At 39.2% G+C, this 15279-nt stretch overlaps 1 protein-coding gene across 2 annotated transcripts in view; it reads left to right on the forward strand.

Annotated features, from left to right (window-relative positions):
- The window catches only part of Morc3 (MORC family CW-type zinc finger 3), a 54988-nt gene that overhangs the window by 21079 nt on the left and 18630 nt on the right, over positions 1-15279 (forward strand). For both annotated transcript variants that reach the window (XM_004634358.2, XM_023718719.1), the window contains exons 7-9: positions 2352-2480; positions 2803-2922; positions 6654-6751. In XM_004634358.2, coding sequence (XP_004634415.1) covers positions 2352-2480; positions 2803-2922; positions 6654-6751 — 347 coding nt within the window. The remainder of the gene's footprint in view (positions 1-2351; positions 2481-2802; positions 2923-6653; positions 6752-15279) is intronic.

Here is a 15279-nt window from a genome sequence, read left to right on the forward strand (position 1 = left end):
TTCATTATGCATGCACACTTTATTTGCTTAGAAAATCTTGTTTGGCTTTAATCAAGTTTAATAGTGTTTTTGGTTCTTTCACTGTACATCTAGATTATTTAAATTGGTGATACTGGATTTAGGTTTTTGCCCTCTGGCTTGAACCCCAGTAGGCAAGCAGTGGATCACTGAATTGCATGCCAGCCCACAGTATATTTTTATGGTGGCTAATACTGTTTGATTTAGTCACAAAACACCAAATTCAAAGTGTATTTTCTTTAAAAATCTTTCATACCGTTTTGGAATACTTAATATAGTTTAGTTGTCCTCCTAAGTCAATGTAGACTAGATTATTATTATTATTATGTGAATATTTTATCTTGAGATTTAACCATAGAAACGGGCATTTTTTTAAGATTGAAGAAATAAAAATCTGTAACAATGTTGACATAATGAAAATACTGGTTTTTTTAGTCAGTGTGATAGAACATGTTGACCAACTTTGACAGAAGACTAACTGTTGTTTCTGTTGGTGTGTTTGCCAACTGAGACTGTTGGACACTTACCAGGTTGTCATATAACTTTCTGTGAGGTCCTAGCAATTAAGATGCACAATTACACCATTCAGTGATATGTCCTGCTGTACTGAGATAGGACCTAGCTGTTAGAACCCAGGTGCTCTGGAGGCTAAGGTAGGAAGTGCTCATATTCAAGGCCAGCCCGGGCAGTTTATGGAGACCTTGTCTCAAAATAAGAAATAAAAGGGCTAAGAAGATAGTACCTATGTCCTCAGTTTGGATCCCAGTACTGTTCCCGCAAAAAGAAGAAAAAGACAAAAATTTTGTTAAGTATGATGTAGGTTCAGGAGCAACCAGAGCATCGGAGTGTGCATTGTTTTAAATATCACTAATTAGGACCGGCCAAATAGTTCAGTGGACTAAAGCACCTGCTTAGGCAGAGTGTAGGGCCAGGGTTTGATCCCTGGCTTGCTGTGCTGGCCCTGCCCCTGGGGTGTGCTGAGACAGCAATTAAGACTGGGTGTGGTGGCACGTGCCTGTAATCCCAGTGCTTGGGAGGCTGAAAACAGGAGAATCACCATGAGTCCAGTCTACATAGTGAGACCTATAGACCCTGCCCTAAATACAGCAAAAATAAAATAAATACCATTAATGGAGTAAACAGTGTTAGACATGACTTGAAATGGGTAGGCAGGAAAAAGGTTCAGATGTTATTTTGTTTTTAATTTGGTACTACTTACCCTTTTTGAGTTATTCAGTTTATCGTCTTCGGTAGTTTCTAATTGCATCCAGGAATTGAACCTATGACCCCAGGTGCTTTGCCGCTGAGCTATGTCCCTGGCACTATTTCAGTGTTTCAGGTGTAAACTTTGCTCTTATGTCTGAAGTATATTTTAAAGATTAGAATAGCAGTATATCAGTAAGTACTTGACAAAAATCAGAATGCCCTTGTTTGTACATGGATTTTTTAAAAAAAATTAGAATGAAGTCAGGCATGATGATATGCCCCTCTAACTCTAGCCCCCTGGGAGATTGAGACAGGAGGACTTCCAAGTTCCACCCTAGCTTGGGCAGTATAGTAAGACCTGTCTCACAATAAGAAATGGACCAGGGACGTAGTTCAGTATAAAAGTCCTGAGTTCAATCCCTACTACTTTAAAAATACATATGCAAAAAAGCTCCCCCCAGAACAAACATATACATAAGTAAAATGAAATCATGCATGCTGTTTTATACCTGTTTTTCACTTAATAATGTATAAGTCAGTAGACTGTTACCTGTACTTCATTTTTATTGATCATAGTATTAAGTTCATTTAATTATTTTTGAGTTTATTTTGTTTTTTTAATGTATTTAGTACAGTGTCTACAGGGTCTCACAACTCAGATCTGACTCATATGAAAGTAATGAGGATAACCAGTACAGCTTTGCAGTATACAGTATGTTTGTTTCTCTTCGTCTCTTGCTCTCTTTCTATGAGGGGATCTTATTTCTTTTTTAGTACCAGGAGTTGAACTCAGGACCTTATATTTTCTGTATCACTCAGCTATATCCCTGGCCCTCTCTCTGTGTGTGTATGTATTTTTTCTTTTTCTCTCCATGTGCTGGAGGTGGAACCAGGGTGTCACATCTGCTGAGTGTATGCTTTATCATTTAGCCTTGGCCCTATCTATCTATCCATCTCTCTCTCTCTCTCTCTCTCTCTCTCTCTCTCTCTCTCTCTATCTCTATCTATGTATATATATTTTTTTTTGGATAGTGAATGTGTATTGTAAAGGCAAGGTGCTATCTTTCTATTTAAAGGCACATCTGTGTAATAAGCACATCTGTAGATAATACTGTGTTTCTTTTCAGGCTTATTGCAGTATATTATATCTAAAGCCAAGAATGCAAATCATCTTGCGTGGACAGAAAGTGAAGACACAGCTAGTTTCGAAGAGTCTTGCCTACATTGAACGTGATGTTTATCGACCTAAATTTTTAGTATCCTTTTTTTAATGCTGTACAGACATTTGTCAGTCAAGCCACTGTCCCATTTTTTTCTGATAGGCATTCTCATCCTGCTCACCTTTGCCTTTCTTTATATCGTCTAGTCTTTATCAATCATGAAATAGAGAATCTTTGTATGCTGGGGGCTGAGATAGGAGGATCGCTATCATCTAAGGCCAGCCTGGGATACATAATGAGTTCAGGGCTAGCCTGAGCTGCATGGTGAGACCCTGTCCTCCCTCCACAAAAATGAAATACAAAAGATGATTGGGATAGAGTGAGGTCTTGTGTTTGGAATTTCCCTTAATGTTTTAAGACTAAAACAGTGAGAATTACTTTTGGATTCAACTGCAGAAATAAAGATCATTATGGGATAATGATGTATCACAGGAATAGACTCATCAAAGCTTATGAAAAAGTTGGATGTCAGCTAAGGGTAAGATTTTTTTATATTTGAAAAGAAAGTATCTGCCCCCCCCCATAACATGTCAGCTTTTAACAAAGTTAGGATAATGTTATTGGATCAAAGGTAAAATAATTTTGCAGCACCACCCCCTCCCAAACTGTGGATGTCAAATCTAACCCTACTGTGGCATTGAACTTTACATTCTGAACAGTCCTAGAAGGGCAGATACTTTGTTCCTGCTTTACAGAAAAGGAAATTTGTTCTGATACATATAGGTTCTGCAGCTTGTGTATGATCTCAGACAACAAGCACACCTTTGATTGCATTTGGATGTGGATCCAGTGACTATTTCATAGAATGAAATTGGTTGCCATTTATTCGTGCTGACTGAATCAGTCTGAAAAATGGTACTGTATAGGCTATTTGCTTTTCTGAAGTTTCTAAATATATTAAAACTATCCTCTTAGAAATTTTTACTGTTGTGGAATTCACTTTAGGATGATGACCATAACCTTCCAGGTCAAACTGCCAGTCCCATGTGTGATTTCAGAGAGGCTTGACGATCCCTGGTGGTCTAGTGGTTAGGATCCGGTACTCAGAGAGGCTTTTCATGGGTGTGTGTGCATTTTTTGAGAATTCAGTGATAATTCTGAAAATTAATTTCATTAACAGGATTTATTTATATTTTGGTGTCTTGAGACAGGGTGTCACTGTGTAGTTCAGATTGGCCTCAGACTTGTGGTGATCCTGTCTTAGCCTCCCAAGTACTGAGATTACAGGCATATGCCACCACACTTGGCTTATATGTTAACAGGTTTTAAGATGGAATGTTTTAGTTACTTTTCTTATTGCTGGAACAAATACTTAACACCTACAGATTAAAGGAGGAAAGGTTTATGTTGGCTCACAGAGTACAGAGGTTTCAGTTCATAGTCAGCTGGCTCCAAGACAGGGCAGCATGACAGGGGCATTACAGAAAACAGTTCATAACATAGCTGGTGGAAGGCAGTGAAGCAGCAAGCAGTAACCATAAGCCTGCATTTTTTTTCTATCCCTTTGTATTCTGTCCAGGCCCCAGGCCTTTTGATTGGTACCATCCATATGTACTCTTTTTTTTTTTTTTTTTAATTAGTACAAGGTCTACAGGGTCTCACTACACAGATAGGACTTGTAGTGACCCTTCCTGTTTTCAGCCTCCCAAGCACTGGTATTATAGGCACACACCATCATGCCTAGTCTTAGTTACCACGGGGCCAGCAAAGCAGGCCAGGGATCGAACTGCTGACTCCTGCGTTTGCCTAAGCAGGTGCTTTAATCCGCTGAGCTATCTGGCTGGCCCCCATACACACTCTTAATCCTAGTATCACACATCTTTAGCTTTACCTACCTCCCAGAAATTCCACATATGAATGTACAAGTGATATTCTAGTCAGGAAATTTTGGTCGGGAAATAAATTTAAAGATCTGGCAATTTATGTGAGGTACCAGTGACATTTACTTAAAATGTTAATTTTGGGGCCAGGGAGATAGCTCAACTGCATAAGTACCTGCCTGGCAAGTGCAGTGTCTTGAGTTCAATTTCCAGTATGGGGGTGGGTGGGTGGGTGTTACTTTTGTAGTTATAATTGAGATACTGTTTTTTTACCAGAAATATTCTATAGTGTAGTATTAATCAACTTTATTAGTAATTTAAAATTCATTTTTTATAGTGGAATTTTGCTAGTATATATCTGCCACTTACATGTGTATAAATTTCTTTTGTCATATAGGAATCTGACTTGATGAGATAGGATACAAAGCCCCTTTTTTCAACTCAGTTTGCACTGTATATAGTTTGTGGGAGAGTGTGACTGAAAATAGGGTGTTTGTTTGTTTTTGCTTTTTGTTTGTATTTTGAGAGAAGTCTTACTCTACAGTTTATGCTGGTCTGGACTCACTATGTAGCCCATGCTGGCCTCAAACTCCTGGTAGTCCTCTTACCTTAGCCTCCCAAGTGCTGGGATCACAGGTGTGCACTATCATGTCCAGCTATAAAAATGGGCTATTAGGGGCTGGAGAGATAGCTCAGTGGTCTAAGTACCTACCTGGCAAGCTCAAGGAGCTGGACTTGATTCCTGGTGCTGCATGCTATGCCAGCCCTGGACGCTGAGCTAGCCACCAAAACTGGGTGTGGTATGCATGCTGGGGAGGCTGAGACAGGGGAATCACTATGAGTCTGAGCTGCATAGTGAGAGCCTGTATCAAATAAATAATTTTTAAAAATTAAAAAATAGGCTATTAGAGCAAAGTTTTAATGTTTGTCTTACCAGAAGATGGAGTGGGCCAAATATTTGCATTTGTGGGTTTAATAAACATTAAATAGGTACCAGATAGTCAGTGTGAAATACTGTGCTGTGTGCTCAGCATATAAAGGTAAGTTATGGAGCATGCACCACAGCTCAGTTGGTGAGGGGCGGGGGCTGTAGAATATCCTCAAAGTATGAGAAGAGTCTACTTGGAGACACTAGTGACTGTTGATGTCACTGCCTTAGAAAGTCCAAGAAGTACTCTCTGGGCAGAGGTGACTTGTGAGAGGATGGCAATGTAGAGCATGTTAGCTGTGGCTGGAGTGAGTTGTGACTGGGGTCCACAGGAAAAGGGAGAGACAGGGCGGAGGTGGGGTGAGGCTAAGGAGGACAGGAACTACAAATGAGAGCAGTTTGGTGTCACTGAGTTACAGGTGAAGTCAGGCAGGGCTGTGATTTGATTTGAACAGTTTGGTCTATGGTTTATGAACATACTGTACATTATACTCATGCTTTCAGGACCGGCAAGGTAGCATAGCAGATTAAAGTGCCTGTTTAGGCAGATACAGGGACTGGGGTTTAATCCCTGGCACCACAAGCTGTGCTGGCCTGCTCCCGGGGCACACTGAGAGGGCAATTGAGACTGGTTGTGGTGGTGTGCGCCTGTCATCCCAGTGCTTGGGAGGCTGAAAACAGGAGGGTCACTACAAGTCTGATCTGTGTAGTGAGACCCTATAGGCCCTGTCTGATAAATACATTAAAAAAAAGTAATACACATGCTCTCATCTTTTTCTCTTTGAATGTTGACTTAGAAATAAGTGATAATTCCAAGCAAAATACACTGGTTTATCTCATATAAATATTTAGAATATGACTTATGACTTGAGCTTAATATTTTAGTTATCGAGGTTTTAAAAAAAAATAATTCGATGGATCTAGGTTTTATTCCTTCCTCATTAGCAGCTGGATGTGAAACTGGATGAATGGCTTTAGCCTTTGCTTTTGAGGTGCAGTTTTGCTGTTTTGCCCACACTGGCCTTGAACTCCTAGACTCTTTGCAAGTGGTCTTCCTGCTGCACTATAGGATTAACCTTTATTTAGCACCCCGTCAGAGTACTGTGTGCCACAATCTGTGTAGGGCACTGAGGTATTGAGATTAGTTATTTGTGGATCTTGCGCTCTAAGGAATTGCAGCCTCATAGAAGTCAATCTTTTTCTCATGGACAAATGTGAGGATGGCATGATAATTCTGTATTTGTCTAGATACTTATAAGTAATGGGAATGGTTTTAAAGAAAGGCTCTACTTAGGCATTTATGTGCCCTCCTCCCCCAAAGAAATCATTTCCAAAAAGTGTTTTGGTGTGAGACTTGCTTATCATAAATGTAGGGAAATATTTTCTGCAAATTGTCTCTGCTTAAAGTGTTTCAAGCATAATATGTTATGTCTAAGGTGATGATTTCATTTGTTATTTTAGGCAAACAACATGGGTGTTGGAGTAGTTGGAATTATAGAATGTAATTTCCTGAAGCCAACTCATAATAAGCAGGATTTTGACTACACTAATGAATACAGGTATGTTGCCTATTTTAAATCATTGAATCAAAGGAAATGGATTAACAAAAAAGTAGTGATTTGCACCATTTTCTTTTTTATTTTTTTGAGACCAGATCTGGCGTTGAACTCACTAAGTAGCCCAGGCTGGCTTTGAACTCATGCACATCTGTCTGCCTTAGCTGTTCAAGAGCTGGGATTACAGGCCTACCTCAGCTGCAGCCACTATGTGGACTAGCTTTGGGTTTTGTCTTTTTGAGACAGGGTCTTTTGAGGCTAGCTTTGAGCTCACTTTGTAACCCAGGCTGGTCTCAAACTCACAAAGATCTTCCTGCCTCAGCCTCCCGAGTGTTGGGATTACAGCTGTGCACCACCATGCCTGGCTTGTTTTTTAAAAAAATTATGTTTTTTATTATTTTTTCTCTTGCATTGTTTGTTTTTTCTCAAATTTTTATTAGTGTGTGTTTGCAATACGCGAGAAACGCATTCATTGTGGTGAAATTGGTATATATATATATATATATATATATCCTTCCCTTCCACTCCCCTGCCTACTGTCCTCCCGACCTCTACACCTCCTTCCCTTTCTTTCAAAGAACTAACTGGTTCATTGAGCTTTTGAATTGTTCTTTAGTTTCATTTTATGTTTGTGCTCTGATCTTTGTAATGTCCTCCCCTCTATTATTTTCAGATTGGATTGTTAATCTTTCTAGGACCTTGAGTTGGATCTTTTTTAGATTACTTGTTTGGAGTCATCCTATTCTTTTTATGGGTGCATTTACTGTTATAGGTTTTGGTATATTGTGCTTCTATTCTCCATTCATGCTAGGAACTTTCTTCTTTTTGTTGTTTTGGGGGCCTGCCCCTTAGCTCAGTTCTTTAAGTGGCTGCTTCAACAAAGCCGTCAGGCTCAGGTTGCTGTGGTTCGATCCTCACAACTCAAGCCAGCCAATCATGCCTTGAAGGCATTCTGAGAAAAAAAAAAAAAAAACAAAAACCAACTCTTTTTGTTGTTTTGTTTTTTGAGACAGAGGCTCACCATGGAGTTGAGGCTGGTCTTGAGTTCATTGTATAGCCCAGGCTGGCCTTAAACATGCAGTGGTCCTTCCTCTGCCTCCTGAGTGTTGGGATTGCAGGTGTGCATCACCACGCAGTGGGAAGTTTTGTTTCCTACTTTCTTCTTGATCCATTGACTATTCAGTAATGTATTATTTAATTCCATGTGTTGTGTAGTTTCTTTTTTTTTTTGATGGGAAGCCAGCTTAGCCCACCCTGGGTATGGGGCTGGTGAGGTGAGTGGTACCGGGGATTGAACTGTGGTCCCTGTGTGCTTGCCTAAGTTTGCTTAAGCAGGCACTTTAGACTGCTGAACTGTCTCTCTGGCCCCTGTTGTGTAGTTTCTGTGGCTTTTTCTGCTGTTGAATTCTAGCTTCATTTCACTACAATCCTATTGTATGCAGGGCATTATTTCAGTTCTTACGTATTTATGTAGCCCACAGGGCATAACACTAATTTTGTTAAAAAGTTTATTCTTTAGAATATTCCTGTTGGTGAATTGTTAATTTTAACTTTAATTTTATTATATTAAACAATGAGTACTTAACAAGAAAACACAAAAATAAAGTATTAAATTTTTAATATTTACTGTGTTTATTAAAAAGCATCAGAATTTTCAACACCAGGTTTTTTTTTGTACAATGTCTAAAAACATAACAAGAGAAATAAATTCTTATATGAACTACAATGAAAATACTGTAGAACTTGATAAAAATATAATCTGCTTCAACTGTCAGATGACAGTCTTCACACATTACAACTTATATATATCTTTTATACTGACAGCACATGTGCTTTGCTTTCCTTTCTTATGTGGAAGGCCATTCTTGTCACCTTTCTTGTCTTCCTGTTTTGTCAGAACCTTCCTACTATGTTTTAAAATGTTCACTTGGCAGGAAAATAAGATAACAATGAGATATCAAAAACGTAATGAGTGCTTAGAATAGGTATCAGTATTTCCACATCAGCGGTTTCCTTGCTTACAAAACAAAACTTAAAAGGCAACATCAGAAATAGAAACATAGACTAGAATGCAAATACAAACCGAAGTCCACTGCAGGAATAATCTTTGCTTGAACTATCACACCCAAGGCAGTCTTTACACATGAAAACTGCGTGATCCATATGCAAGTATTGCTTACACTGATAGTGTGTGTGGTTTGTCTTCCTCTCTTTTCCCATGGGGCACAGTTGACCTCTCTTTTGTTTTCCTGTAGACATAGTAGGTCTTTGTAATACTGTGCCTGGCTGTTCACTTGTCAGCCTACTAGTGTGCTCCATAATTGTTTTGCCTAGTTCCCAAGGAAGAAGTATGAGTTCCAGTCCCAGTTTTCTAATAAAATTTCTCCATGGTATTGTGCACTTATTTTCTTTGTGTGAACTATCAACTATTTATGCCATGCATGTTAAGATCAAGCTAAACACAAATATTGGCCAACATTTTGTGTTTTGAGTGACATCATAATTGCTACATAGCTCATCAGCGTCTCCTCTACCTTTGATTTTGGTGTAGAAAGGCTTCCAACTCAGGCTTCTGTTTTGTTGAGGTTTCCCTATTAATATTTCCATCATAGTGCAGTGTTGACAGCAGTACCATTTGTTTTTCTTTTCCTTGTATGAGGCCAATATTAAATCTTTCTGAAATCCAAAGAATGTACTATACAGTTCTCTGTTCTGAAATTGCAGCATTTGGAATTTCTGCTTTGTTTCTCTATAAAATTCCTACCTGGTCAATTTGTATTCTGTTAGCAAATGCAACACTGGTAAGCCAGTTATTGAATGTCACATTCCAGTTAGGGAGATGGGAGCAATGAGTCTGCTCACACGGCTGAGTTCCAGGATACATTTTAAAGTGAAAGCATAGTAAGTCTTTTTGTCTACAGAGGCTAAATTTTTTGCCATAGTTTGAAGGTTCTTTGGGAATATACTGCCAGAAGCTACAGCGACCATGAAATGTTGCAAGATGTTCTTCAGTGGTCATGTGTGCAGGTGGTATGTAAATTGACAATTATCTACAAATCTCTGAAACTATGAGCACGTAGCAGCCAGGTTATTAGTTCTTACTCTTTCTTGGTGAGTTTTTTGTCATCAAACCTCAAGCAGTTTTGAAGGAAATAAGATCTCAATGTCATTGTTATTCTGCAAACCTCAAGCCTACAGCTGAGTGTGGTGGCACACACCTGTAATCCCAGCACTTGGGAGGCTGAGGCAGAAGGATTGCCTCGAGTAGGCGGCTAGCATGAATTACAATGTTAGACCCTGTCTCAAGGAAAAAAAGCCTCCAAACAAGAAAACAACCAAAACTCTCAAGCTTTTCCGAAACTCTTTTTACAGTCCTGTGATTGTACATGGAAAGCTCCAGTACGTAGAGCAGACCGACTTACCAGTGCTTTCAGCTCAGCTATTGAGGTGCTATCATAGTAAATTCATTTTTGAAAAAACTAAAAACAATAAATAAAAAAGAAAAAACTAAAAACATTTTTGAGTGTAGCTGTTGGTGTATACAGAACATTTTACTTGTATTTCAGCATAACATTTGTGTATTTCACAACATTTTGTAGCACTTAGTCAGAATTTCCAACACTGAATGGCACTGCTGGCATTCCTTCCAGCAAGTTTCACCCCGCCAAGATCCTCACTATAGTTTTGGAACTAGTTCTAACATTTGATTATTACATTTCATTGTGTGGCCATATTGTACCATTTCTAAGTGTATTCACATTGCTGTCTTTTCATGAATCCAGGAGGTCTGCATTCCCTGTGTCTGTATCCATGGATTCTTGCTGTGTGTCACTGTCACAGGAGTTTTGGCTCACATGGCCAATGTCATTGTCATCATGGTTGTCATCCATGCATGAATGGTCTGATGATTCACTTTGGCCTTCTGCAAAACTTGAAAATCTTTTGTTTTTTTTAAAAAATGTATTTAGTGCAGGGTATACAGTCTCACTACGTAGATTGGACTCATAGTGATCCTCCTGTTTTCAGCTTCCCAAGCTCTGGGATTATAGGTGCAGGCCCCCGTGCCATCTCAATTGCTGTTTCAGTGTGCCCCGGGGGCGGGGCTGGCACAGCTTGTGGTGTTGGGGATCAAACCCCAGCCCTTGTGCTCTGCATAAGCAGGCATTTTAGTCCGCTGAGCTATCTGGGTGGCCCGCAAATCTGGTTTTTCATTGTACTGGATTGGGCTATTTCTACTAGAAAAATTAAAAAAAAACCTTTAAGAAACAAATCATGTCTGTCTATAAACTTAACAGTTTTGCACTTCATGGGCAAAACCGATGGGTTGCTGCTTTGGATCTCCTGTGCACACCTTGCTATTTGTCTGCTAAGTAGGTGAATGCACAGGTGGGGTTTTGCCTTCCCCAGGTGCAGCTATTGTGAGTCACCTACATTCCATTTATGGTAAAATGCATTTTTACAGAAGAGTTGTGTGGGTGTATTTTGCCTCCTGTGATGCTTAGGTAAACATATAAAACCTGGTAGATAGTAATTTGGGTAAAAATCCCAGTTTGCAATTTGGCACACGTGTACACATTGTCATTTGTCATACCAAATGGGTAAACACAAAGATTGCTTGCTGTATCCCCAGGCAAAGCTACTGAGACGCACAGCTGGTTATTATTGTGCTAACATAGAAATTTGTAGTTAAAAGTATAGGATAGGTTGTTAAAATCAAGTTCTGTTTTAGATAGAAAAAGTTGCATATGCTATTGAGAAAATTGCATTTTCTTTTTTTCTGTATTTTAGGGAAGGGTCTACAGGGTGTTCAGGGTCTCACTACTAGATTGGACTTGTAGTGATAGCCTGTTTATTGCTTCCCAAGAGCTGGGATTACAGGCCTGCGCCACCATGCCCAGTCTTAATTGCTATCTCAGTGCGCCCGAGAGGCAGGGCCAGCACAGCAGTCCCAGGGATTGAACCTATGCCTGCTTTCAGGCACTTTAATCCACTGAGCTATTTGGCCAGCCCTGTGTTTTCTGTTTTTGGATGTCACTGCATAGATATCTGTTAAGTTCATTTGTTCAGTGGTGTGGTATAACTTTGATGTTTCTTTGCTGATTTTTTTTTTCTGTTAATTGTACATGTTTCCAATACATAGTGACCATATTTGTGATAGAGAATCGGTACACATACGTATCTCAGTTCTACTTCAGTGTCCATAATGTCAGATTTTGTGGGCGTAAGGGTCTAGGAGCCTTTTTCTTTCTTTTTTTTTTTTTTTTAATGTATTTGGTACAGGGTCTTACTAAGCAGCTTGGACTCAGTGATCCTTCTATTTGCAGCCTTCCCAGCACTTCCCAGCACTACAGGTGTGCGCCACCATGCCTGGTCTTGGTGGCTGGCTCAGCATGCCTGGGATTGGGGCCAGCAAGGCATGTGGTGCAGGGGATCAAACCCCTTTCTCTGCACTTGACTAAGCAGGTGCTTGGTCCACCGAGCTATCTCACCAGGTATTCTGGGGGCCTCTTGATGCCAGCTTTCTCATTGTTGTACACTGTGGGCTGAAGAGGAGTTAGGGTAGATAAACTGTCATAATTGTGGCAGACCCTTTAGATTCCAAATTACTCTCTTCAGGGTAACTTGAGCAGTGTATTGGGGTCTTCTTGGTATCTGGCCTTTTGGAATCTTGATCCCCAGCTGCATTCTAAAGTGAAGACAGGCTTGTGTGTATAGAGACAGAGCCTCCTGCAGAGGCTCTGCCTCCTCTGACAGAGCCAGGACTGGTCCCGATTGCTTTGTTTTTTGCTCTGTTGTCTTCAGTTCTTGTTCTTTCGTTATTCCTGGAGCCCTACGTTTTTCTCCTTTTCACCAAGTTGTTTTCCTGGCATCTTGATTCCTATCTGTATTTTGATGTTATCCTACACTTCACCTTTTTTTTGCGGAACCAGGGATTGAACTCAGGTCCTTGCGCTTGCCAGGGAAGCACTTATTCCATTGAGCCATCTCCTCAGCCCCTACTTTACCTGTTTTTTTTTTTTTGGTACTGGGGATCAAACTCAGGACCTTGTGCTTTGCCACAATTTTTAATCTCTCAAAGTTTGCTGTATTTTCTGTAACTCTCAGGAGTGTTTCTTACTAGCAGAATATACTACATATTTGTGATGGAATACATCATTGTTCCAAGAATGAAAGATAGTTAAAATGCATTTTCTATTTCTTCTTTATAATAAAGTTATAATTTTGTAAAATGTGATATAAAATTATTCACAAAATCAGAAAAAAATATTAGAAGTCAATGAAAGTTTTTCCACAGTAAAGCTTAAAATGAAGCTGCTGGTTTAAATGGGCCAATGAAGGCCAGGCCATTACTGTCTCTGGAAGGCTGTTTTGGTCTAGCTGTGTGGTATGTTTCCCCACCTGTGTTGCTTGTGGGGAGGGCAGACCTGAGGGACAGCTGACAACTATGGAGTGCCTGTTCACACTGTGGCCTCACCAGTGGCAGGAGAGTGCCAGAATCTGGCCTGGGCTGGAGGCAATAGTTTGTACTTGGATGAGATGAATAGAATTTGTAAGCCTCTTGTCAAAACCACAAAAAAAGGAGAAAATACAAATCATCAGTGTAAGAAACCAAAGAGAAGATACTACAGGTGTTACAAACAAAACATTAAAGAGGCTAACAGGAACAAGCTTGTACCATTTTAGATGACACAGACATTTAACTTTGAAGTGGAGTCTGTGTTAGGAAACTTCCCACACTGCTGGGTGTTGTAGCTCACACCTGTGATCCCAAGCTCTCAGGAGGCTGAGACAGGAAGGCACCTTGAGGTTGAGACCAGCCTAAGCTGTGGAGCAAGTCTGTCTCAGAAACAGGCTAAGAAAACTTCTCACGGTATTAAATCAAACATTTAGGGAACAAGTAGCATAAATCTTACAAAAACTCTTTTAAAGGTCTTAAGAGGCTACTTATATAACCTTGATAGCAAGCTGAAAAGTCCCACCAATAGAAAGAAAATTTGTTGAGTTGTTTGTTTTTTGGTTTCTTGAGATAAGGTCTCGGTTTGTTGTTGTCTTGTCATAGAAATAAAATCTTAAAGAAACAGTGAATACTGTCCAGTGACATGTAAGAAGGGTAATACATTAACATGTTTATACATCACATGGGACAGCTATGCATGTACCACTTGTGACTTGATCCAGCAGGAACATGTCACAATCAAGTGGTCTGTATTTCAACTTGGTAGGGATGCTTTTTATGTTTGAAGATAAGTATACTTTATCATGTATATATAAACATTAGAAAATACTATCTTCCTACATACAGAAAAAAGATTTATAAAATTGCAGAACCTTTTTGTGCTTTTTAAAAATTTAAAGGAACACTTAAAACCATGAGTTGGAAGACATTAAACAGAGAATTTATAAGACAGCAAGTGTCTTGTCTAATGGTAATTTCTTTTTTTTGAGCTGGGGATCTGACTCAGGACCGTGTGCTTGCCAAGTATGCAGCTGAGCTATCTCCCTGGCCCAGTAAAATTATTGATAGCTCACCTCTAGAAGTGGGAATGAGATGAGGATATCATATATTCACCATTTTTCTTTTGATAACTAATACAAAGCAAAAAACATTGGAAAGGAAGAAATAAAACTATTACATGCAGCTGACAGTATCAGCTGTGTAAAAAGTCCAAAAAAATATGTAGACCCTCTACTGAAAACTGAGAAAATGTTATGGAGAGAAATATAAGTACATATATACTGGGTCAGAGTACATACCTGCTATATATGTATTGGGCCAAATACATTTATCAAATCAGAATTACAAGGCCAAATACAATAAATGGTAAGTTTGTTTTTGTTTTTTTTTTTTCAAAAGTGATTAAATAATTCAATCATCCAGTTTTTGGAAAGTCCCAGCGGGTGTTTATGGATATTGATAATAATAGGCTTATTCTAAATTCTGTCAGAGATGCTACAGAGATAATACAACAGTCATTGCAGATCACCAGAGCAGATAGATTTATGTACCCTGAGATATTAGTTTGAGGTAAAGCTGTAATGACTAGGAGGTATGATGTTGGGATAGAGGACAGACAGATCATCTCATGAGATCAAGGCCCCAAACTCAGACTTTAGACATCTGGTCATGTGATTTATCTCACAGGTAAAGTGTAGTAGGAAAATCACCATCTTCCAAAGTTTGAGGTCATTTGGCCTTCACGTAGACAAAGAAATCTTAATTCTAGTTGGGTTTTTCTGCCCAAATGAGAAAGACCAAAACAGCAAAAGGGAAATATAAAAAAAAAATATATATATATTCTCATGCCCTTTGTTTTGTTTTGTGTGTATTTTGCTTTTCTTTTTTTTTTTTTCCATAATTTTATTGAGAAACAAATAGCAATGAGACAGTTTCAAATCAAATTGGTAGGACACCTTCAATAATTAGCATATTGCATATTCTTCCTAGTGGTTAATTGCTGTACAAGATGCGGACATGATATCCTATTTACAAACACCATTAGAACAAATCCCTCTATTCATTAAGAGAATGT

Source organism: Octodon degus, unplaced genomic scaffold (genome assembly GCF_000260255.1).
Source record: "Octodon degus isolate 3935 unplaced genomic scaffold, OctDeg1.0 scaffold00061, whole genome shotgun sequence".
NCBI classification, from domain to species: domain Eukaryota; kingdom Metazoa; phylum Chordata; class Mammalia; order Rodentia; family Octodontidae; genus Octodon; species Octodon degus.